We start from the raw sequence: 9,150 nt of genomic DNA on the forward strand, positions 1-9,150 counted from the left end.
AGCCACTGTGAGGAAGGCCTCGGATCCCTTGGGAACAAGTCCTCTCCTCTAGGCTTGACCTCCCCATGCCCTCAGCATTTCTTCTCTGCGCAGAGGGGCAAGCGGGTGCCCAAATGTTTTCTCACTGAGTGGAATGCTACAGTCCCGGCAGAGGTGAGGAGGTGAGGCGGGAACGCGAAGGGCCTGAGCATGAACTCCTAGCTATGAATCCTGGCTATGCCCCTGGACAAGTAAGCAGCACGGCTGTGAGGGTCAGCACCCCCATCAGTTCCATGGCTGTCACCCTACCCCCAGGCAAAATTCAATCGGATGTGACAGCCTGGCGTGGAGGGAGTCCCCACCAGTAAGGAAGGGGACACCATGAAGGAGAACTGGTGACTCTGTGGTCGAATCCTGGCCAACAAAGTGGGAGACCCAGGTTCCATTGCCCATCAATGCATCGCATGTGCTGCTGCCACCCCTCTGCCAGCAGAGACTTGTGTACTACTATGATGCTGACGAGGCTTCAGCAGCGCTTCTAGGAAGAAAGGCCTGGTGACCAACCTCTGAACACCAACCCGTGAAAACCCTGTGGATCACAAGTGATGAGGCAAGGCTGGGCCACATTAGGGACCACCGTGACGTCCACTCACAACAAGAGCTAATACGGAGCAGCAGCACTTCTGAACCAGACAGTGGTTTTGTTAAGGCCAGGACTTGTTCCCTGGTGAGTGACTGGGGCCCAGCACTGAGTATCTGGGGTGCAAAAGCCAAGCAAGGAAGCTGTTGCTTTTGTGGAAAGAGGGGGTCAAAGGGGCTCTGTGGGAACTTGTCCAGTAGGGGGACCTGGAAGAGGAGGACGTGGAGCAAGAGGGAAGAAGAGGAAAACAGAGGTGGAGTGGACAGAGTGGGAAGGGGCAGGTGGGGCCAGCTCAGCCTGGGCCAAGAACGGACCGGAGAAGCGCCGCTGCTCCATGAAGTCCCTCTGGAAGGGCGAGTCAGTGAAGAGGAGGTCATAGAGCTTGTCCACGCTGAAGTTGAAGACTTCGTTCACATACTGCCGGCCGCTCAGGTCCTCGTAAAAGGCTTGGACCTCTCCTGCAGGGAGAGAGAACAGGGGTGGTGACAGGGGTGGTGATGGCAGGGAGCAGGAAGGCCCAGGGCCATCTCTCAGAGCATGTGCACGCAAATGGGAAACTCAACTAAGGGCAAACAGGGTGCCCCCAGCCCTGGGAACATTGCTTCAGTCTCCTTCCTTCTTGGTGTGTGCGTGTGTGTGTGTGTGTGTGTGTGTGTGTGTGTGTGTGTGTGTGAGAGACACCATTCACTCTGGCTGGCACTCTGCTCTTGAAAGAGTTAGGGGATTCACTGTTGTTTTTAAACACAATTGAACCCCCCACCCCCATTCCATTGACCATTGACTAACATGCAAATAAAGGACTACCGTATATACTTGAGTATAAGCTGACCCGAATATCAGCAGTGGAACCCAATTTTACCACAAAACTGCATTTTAAATGTGCTGGAAAAACTTGGATTAACACGAGTATCTATGGTAATTCCTGAGCCTGCATCAGTTAGCATGAAATGGAGTTAGGAATGAATGGCACAGGCATCTTTGAGGGGCACTGACTAATCTGGAATACTGTTTATCCAAAAGTTTCAAGACCCGGTGGCAGTGTCCTCAAGTGCACAGGTGTGTTTTCCTTCCATACAGTGGCCTCTGGTTTTCACGGTGAACTAGGTTTTTCCTGGTGAACTAGGTGAAGGTTTACTGATCATTGTTTCACACTCACCTCACTCAACAGTTCATGCACATTCTAATTCAACTCATCCATCCCCTCAGTGGACCAGAAGAGATGCTACTGCATGCCCGCCCCCTGTTTCCACTCCTCCTTGCCTCACCCGCTGAGCTGTGTCCTTAGGTAAACGCTGTCCTTTTGATGCTAAGTGGATGAGTTCAGTTCAAGACGTGAAGGGTAAGGGTCATTGTCTTGGCGGTTGCACCAGTGTCCACCCAGCTGGTAAGTAAGCCCCGCCTCTTTGATGATTTCATTTTAAGAAACTTTACTCTTCTGAATTGTTTCATCTGCTCCAGGAGCATCCATCTGTGGATTTGTGTGCATTGCCTGGTGCTTTCCCAGGCCTCAGCACTCTGCAGCCATAGCACTGCCCGGCTGCAGGTGGTGATGTGGTCTCATGCAGCATACTGGCATTCTGAGGAGACTACGGAATAGTTGAGGAGCATCCCGGGAGGCCAGTGCCTATGACTGGCAGGGGAGCACAGCACAGCAGGTCAATGTTCACATCCTAGTTTCTTGGAAAGGTATGTGGTGCCCAAGTTATACAACCATTTCCACTGGCCCTGGATGCTGGCTGGGGGTGAGAGACTAATAACAGGTCATGAAACTACTACAGGTAAACCACAGGGGAGACTGTCTGCAGAACGCTAACCATTTCCTTATCACTTTATTACCAAGTCAATGGAGGTGAATCACCAACCAATATAACGAACACTGAGGATTTGACTTCTCTCCACGGATTGTAAGAAGTAGCATTGTCCTGTGAACACTCAATTTGTAGAAGGCTATGGGGGACAGTGGGAGCCCAAAATCCACCTGCAGAGCATCTACTCAGATTAAGCCTGTGGCAAGTCACCTCTAGCCACAGGCAAGGGTCCTCAAACAGCTTTACTATCAGATAGAGATTAATGTAAACTTGATTATGGCAGATCAAAAATAGTATAATTTGACACTTGGTCAGTTGATCTCCATCTTGACCCATCCTGAATTTGTTCTAGGCACAAGTATTTTTTACTTGTTCTGTCACAAAAATTTCTTCCCTGGCCTTTTAATTATTGATAAAGGTCTTTACTCTTTATATGTATTTTATCTTTATATTATTCTTATTCTTTTTGGCATTTTAAAAATTGTTTCTGTTGGGCTTCCAGTTTGTGAAGCACAGGAGTAGATGCATAGAGAGTGAGGGCTGTGAGGAGCAATCAATAAATGTGGGAGTGGGGAAGGAGCACTAGAATTGATTGCGATACAATATACAACTCATTTTAAAAGCAATTTAACCATGGAAATGTATGTGAATACTATGTCAAAAAATCCACTTAAAAAAAAAAAGAAAAAGAAGAAACCAAACCTGACCACTGGTTACCACGGGAGAAGGGGGAAGAGTTGTTGCTTAGGGGACATTGCGTTTATGTGACTAATGGTGGAATAATTTGGGAAGGGTTATCAATAATGGTTGTACAACATGAAGAATACAGTCAATGGCACTGAATTATACAAGTATAAGTTGTGGACAACAAGTATAAGAATGCTTTGTTGTGTATGTTTTTGCCACAATTAGAAAAAAAGTATTACACTAATAACAATGAGTAGAAGGAAGAAGAAAAGGTTCTAGAATGTAATATGGTGACAGTTGTGTAGCTCTTCTTGATATACTGTAATTGAATTATGGAATTGAATGGCATGTGGATGAAGTGCTTATAAAACTGTAAAAAAAAAGAAGTAGCATTGTCCTGAGTGAAGTCTTAGAAGCTGACCCTATGCAGGGATAAGTAAGAAGGTCTCTACTTAGAATTATTAGAAAGAAGTGGAGTCTTCAATATCTACATGACCAGGAAAGCCTTTTCCACAAGCCCTCAGAGTGGAATCACTAATGGTTTTGCATTTATCTTGAGAACATTTCCATTCAAATCTAATTACTGCCAGACAGCAGCTGAGTGGCACCTTTCTTGCATTGTATCTGTGTGAAGGACAGAGATGCAAGACAAACTCATACTAACAGGAGGTCCATTTGGGGATGAGACCAGACAGTGGGGCAGTGCATTAACTGTTGAGCAGTGAAAGACCAAATGCAGAGAGATGAGGACCTGCAAAAAGGAATGTATGGTAATAACAAAATGGACCTTTAAAAACAAAAACAAAACTCTGGTACCCACACTTTCACCAGGAACTAAGAGACCAGACTCCACATATAGACATCCATCCTTTTAATCTTCAGATAAAGAGACGAAGGACCACGCTGTGCCTCTTTCCAAATCCCTACCTTCATCATGAGTGTCAGAAGAGTCACTGAGATCAGTGGGGATGTCTTCATTGTCATTGAAGTCCAATGAAGGGGAGTTCACCGGTGCAATGATCTCAATCTTCTCCCCTAGGATGTTGTCGATGGCAAGCTCTTTCTCCAGGGACCCATCACCCTCCAGCACCTCCTCCTCCAGAGGAAGACCGTCAAACTGGAGTGGAGACAGAGGAGTTACCCAGTAGAGACCATCTGACCTGGATCTAGTCTCCAAAGGCAGATTCGGGAGGTCTAGGTCAGAGAATTCTACACATTCAAGACATAGCTGTTTGGGAGCGGGGCTAGAGTCAACCCTGCCACGGAAGATATGAGCACACAGTGCACGATGCCATCTTCTCATGCTCACCCTTAGAGCAGCACATCGGGCCTCACCAGTGGAACTAGTCACATCACCCATCAGTCACATCATGCATCCTGGGATCACTTCGCCACCACCCTGTAACAATGCCAGCCTATCCCTAGGCAGTACCTTATCCCCAATGCCCAAATGATTTAATAAGTGTATTTAAAATTCAACATCCTACTAGTCCAGGATGGGAACAGGCACAATCATTTCCACTTTAAAATTAATATCAGAGGCAAAAAACGGTGACCAGGAATGAAATGAATACTGTTTCCATTCTAAGTTCGGGTGGCCCTGATCCCAAAGCCAATGGAACACAAGGCTGCCTTTCCTGAGACAGGTTTACTAAGGAACGCCACCTCTTCTTCGGTGTGCCAGGACACATCCTGTCCTCTTCCTTCATTGATTTCTATCTCCTCTAAAACGAAGTCCTAGAAGACAGATATTCTGGTTACATATTTTATATCTTCCAGAGTCTAGCATGGTAGGAAAATAAAGGCAAATCTTAGACACACAATACCTATTTACTGAATGAGTGAATAAACAACTAACAGGTAGTTCTACAGTTCTATGTGTATGACTTTGCCTTTTACATTTTTCTATTTGAGGCAAGTGGATCATGAGAGTTTATTTGGAATAGTTAATTTTTTAAAAATCATACATAGGAGGTATGCTAGAGACATGTTGATACAACAGATTGCAAATAAAATCGCAGCCAGCCTAAAGATGCTGGCAATGCACAATGTGCTTCTGAAGGGATGTGGGTGCCCGGGGCACCCCTAGTCTCAGAAGATGCACCCCCGAAGGGTGGGGAGCACAGTGACTGGCCTGCTGCTGAGATGACTTTGACTTCTGAGCCAAACCCCACTAACACTGAGTTGATTCTGACTCCCAGCAACCGCAGAGGACAGAGCAGATGTGCCCTGCTGGGCATTTTCATGGCAACATAACCGCTGCGTGTTTCTCCTGCAGAGCGGCTGGTGGGTTCCGATCACTGACTTCAGGAGTAATAGGCAAGCACTTAACTACTGCACCATGAGGACTCCTGACTTTCAATCGAGATGATGGGAGGGGAAAAAGACCTAGCGTAGTTTTCCACTCTCCGGACCGTGAAAGACGCTCTGGTGGCCTTGAGCACTGGACTGCTGGATGGGTGATTCAAACTCACCAGCTGCTCAGTGGGAGAGCAATGAGGCTTTCTACTTGCATAAAGATGTACAGTCTTGGAAACTCAAACAGGGCCTCGATGGTTGTGGAGATATAAGCTGTGATTTTATGTGGCACGTCTCGGTTAGGGGGTGGTATTCAGTTGTTTGCTCAAACATTAGCCCAGATGCAGTAAGTAAATGTGATTGAATCCCTGGCCTTAAGTAAAGCCCACTGCATTCCATAATACTGATGGGCCCTATCCTATCATTCAGAGATCTTAAGAGCAAAGAGAGAGTTTCCCTAGAGTGCATTCCGCCTCTAGACTGTAAGTAAACATTTTGCCAGAATTCCTCCTCTTCCTGTCACCTGCCCTACAAATACAGGATGCATGCTGTGGGATGTCAAGCCCATCACCTCATCTACAGAGTTTAGACTTGCCAGACACCACAACTGCATGAGCCAACTCCTAAAAATCAGTCCATTGACCTCTACAGATCTGCATCTTGACCTCCATCTCTCCACGTTGCTGCCTCCTGCTGTCAGCTCGTTGCTATCCTGGTCACCGAGCAGCATGTCTCCACAGAGTCTTCTTTTTAAAAATGGTTTATTGTGAATTAGGAGAAGGTCATCAAAGAGCTTCCTTGCCTTTAATCTGCATGGAGGCAGGTGACCAGACCTTTCCTTCGGAGGCGCTGCTGGGTGACTCACACAGCCAACCTCTTGGTGACCAGGTAGTGCACTACCCTGGTGGTGTTGAGGTTACATAGTGGGCTGTGATCTGCAAGGTCAGCAGTTTGAAACCTCCAGCTCCTCCTTGGGAGAAAGATGGGGCTCTCTACTCCTGTAAAGAGCTCGTCTTAGAAACCCACAGGGGCAGTGCTACCCAGTTGTAGGCTCACTGTGAGTTGGCATCAACTTGACGGCAGTGAGGTTTTTTGGGTTGGTTGTTTTTGTGAATGGCAATTGAGTAGATGGCAATTGGTTTGGTTTTTAGGGACTGTGCATATTAAATGTGGGAGAAAAACAGGGCTTTCTGCCCCAGTAAAGATTTACAGTTTCAGGGGCAGTTCTACTTTGTCCTCTGGGGTCACCATGAGTCAGAGTTGACTCGATGGCAGTGAGTTTGGTTTGGGAACCCTAAGAGAGGAGCTGAATTAAGTACCCACCACGAGCAACCCTCAAATAACAGACTTGAGTCAGGAGTCCTGAGTATAATACCAGGTTCTCCTTGGCTTTAGCACCAAACTCTCTCCTTCTTCTACATTAGGTCAGGGAAGGGTGCTGGCACAAAGATGGAGAAGGAACACGGAAAGTGGTCTAAGATGGGCCCACAGACTCAAAAGCTAATATACAGGCACGGTGAAGAGAGATGCTCCCAGGAACGGTTTCTGTCCCCTTGGAACTGAAACAAAATCTTGCATCCAAGGTGCCTAGAACCCAGCTCTGGACCCTGGAGCTTCACTGCTAGAATGGAGAGAGCACCATCTGCTCCATGATGCCCCTGAACTTGGTTCCTGTGGATTCGAATAAGCTAGGAAGCTCCAGTCACTGGGCTGGGGTAGAAGCAAAGGGCTCCTGTCCATACCGAGACGGGGGCTTCGCTGCTCCCCGTGGAAGTCAGTGTGCTGTTGGTGATGGATTTCTTGGGCAGCTGTGGGCTGACATCTGGCTTGGTCTCTATGCTGCTCTTGGATGAGCTGTCATTCACTTCATTCTCTTCTACAGGGATCTCCTCGCAGTAGCTAAGGTTAGGCAGGGTGATGGGAGAGAAGACACCAGTGAGCCACATGAAACTCAGGGGTCAAAACCACAAGCTAGTCTAAAAGACGGCAGACCTCTTTCTCCATCCAAAATGCTGGACTTTCTGCTTCTGTGCTTTATGTGGTCTTCCTCTTCTCCAACATGCCTCCTTTCTCCCCTAAAATCTTCTTCTCACACACCACACAAAGAAATCTCTCTACCCCATGTAAAATATTTGGCTCCAAACTCACTTTTTCTAAGGTACCTTCCTTAGACTTATCCCTAGACTTACACATGACCATTATACCATACCAGCTGCTATTGAATCCATTCCAACTCATGGTAAACCCCCGTGCACAGAAGAATTGCACTCCTTAGGATTCCAAGGTTCTGATCTTTTGGAAGCAGATCCTAGGCTTGTCTTTGGAGGCATCTTTGGGTAGGTTCAAATTGCCAACCTTTCCGTTAGCAATGGGATTTCTAAACCAGGGACTCCTGACCAGTATTAACTATTTTTTTTCCCACTGGTATCTAACCATATGAATCAGACTATGGGCTCTGAGTATATATTTGGCTCCCCACGTGATGGCTAGGAAGGACTCTGTTGGTGGCCTTTCCCAGCTTCTGAATGATAATTAGCTAACTTCTCAGTATTTGGAACTTGAGGGGAAATTGCCTGGAGGTACAGGTTGGTGTACTTTTAGGGGCACTGCAGGAATGCCACTGTAGCTTCCCCCAAGAGTACAGTCGTCCTCACTATTGGCACCGTGATTAACATTTGACTCACAACACACCAGGCTCCAGCATTACCAGACCCAGGATGAGACCAACTCTGAGTCAACCAAAATGTCCATTTTAAGACAATCAAATGGAGACAACTTTAAGTGATAGTACTATCTATCGGGTATCGCAATTTGTATTGGAACTCAGGTCTGTGCACTATACAGCCAGAGCTCTTTATTTGCTTTCTAAGGCTTTAAGCCTCTCTTACTACCATCAAGGCTCCAAGACAGTAATGCTTAGTGTCCCCGTTTGTGTCTCTATCCTAGAATGCTATTTTGAACTCGACACTGATGCGCCAATTGCCTGTCTGGCTTCTCCACTTGGCTGCCTAACAGTCATCTCAATTCTGAACTTGCCTTACACCGAGCTCCTGACCTTTCCTCAAAACCTGCTCTGCCTCTACTGTCCTTCTCAGCACCCTCCTAGACGATGAAACCCAAAACTGAGTGTCAGACTTGCTTCCTTTCGTTCTCTCACATCCCCTGCATCTGATTTGGCAGCAAATCCTTCATAATATTTTTGGTTCTATCTTAAAAATATACTCAGAAACAGACCAATTTTCACCATTTCTACTGTTACCCTTGTGATCCAAACCATCATCTCCTCTCATCTTAACTAACTAAATAATTCAATGGCCTCTTAACTCGTCGCCCTGATTCTACCTTTGTCCCCTCCAGTCTATTTGCAGCTGGAGGGACCTGTTGCCACGTTAAATCAGGTCGTATCAATTATCTGTGCAAAACCTCCCCCCGGCTTCTCATCTTATTCTGAACATAATCAATTATCACTTTGGCCAAAAGGCCATCAGAATCTGACCCTTTATAGCCCTGACCTCAGCTTCCCCCTCTTCTCATTGTTCCCTCTGCCCGGCCCCACTCCTCTGCTTGCCCTGCCCTCAGCCTGAACATTTCCTTTGGGCTCTTACTCAGCCGTCAACCTCCATCATCCCACTGAGGACTGCACTCTTTTCCTGTCTCCTCCTCAGGGGGGTCCGACGTCAACCTCCATCATCCCACTGAGGGCTGCACTCTTTTCCTGTCTCCTCCTCAGGGGGGTCC

At 47.1% G+C, this 9,150-nt stretch overlaps 1 protein-coding gene across 8 annotated transcripts in view; it reads right to left on the bottom strand.

Moving 5' to 3' along the window:
- GRAMD1B (GRAM domain containing 1B) overlaps positions 1-9,150 on the bottom strand; it is a 235,476-nt gene that overhangs the window by 17,580 nt on the left and 208,746 nt on the right. For all 8 annotated transcript variants that reach the window (XM_045295120.1, XM_045295119.1, XM_030886982.2 and 5 more), the window contains 3 exons: positions 7,155-7,311; positions 4,042-4,231; positions 934-1,077 (listed from right to left, as the gene is read on the bottom strand). In XM_045295120.1, coding sequence (XP_045151055.1) covers positions 934-1,077; positions 4,042-4,231; positions 7,155-7,311 — 491 coding nt within the window. The remainder of the gene's footprint in view (positions 1-933; positions 1,078-4,041; positions 4,232-7,154; positions 7,312-9,150) is intronic.

Source organism: Echinops telfairi, unplaced genomic scaffold (genome assembly GCF_000313985.2).
Source record: "Echinops telfairi isolate 266 unplaced genomic scaffold, ASM31398v2 ScPeMD7_5167;HRSCAF=5991, whole genome shotgun sequence".
Taxonomy (NCBI): Eukaryota; Metazoa; Chordata; class Mammalia; order Afrosoricida; family Tenrecidae; genus Echinops; species Echinops telfairi.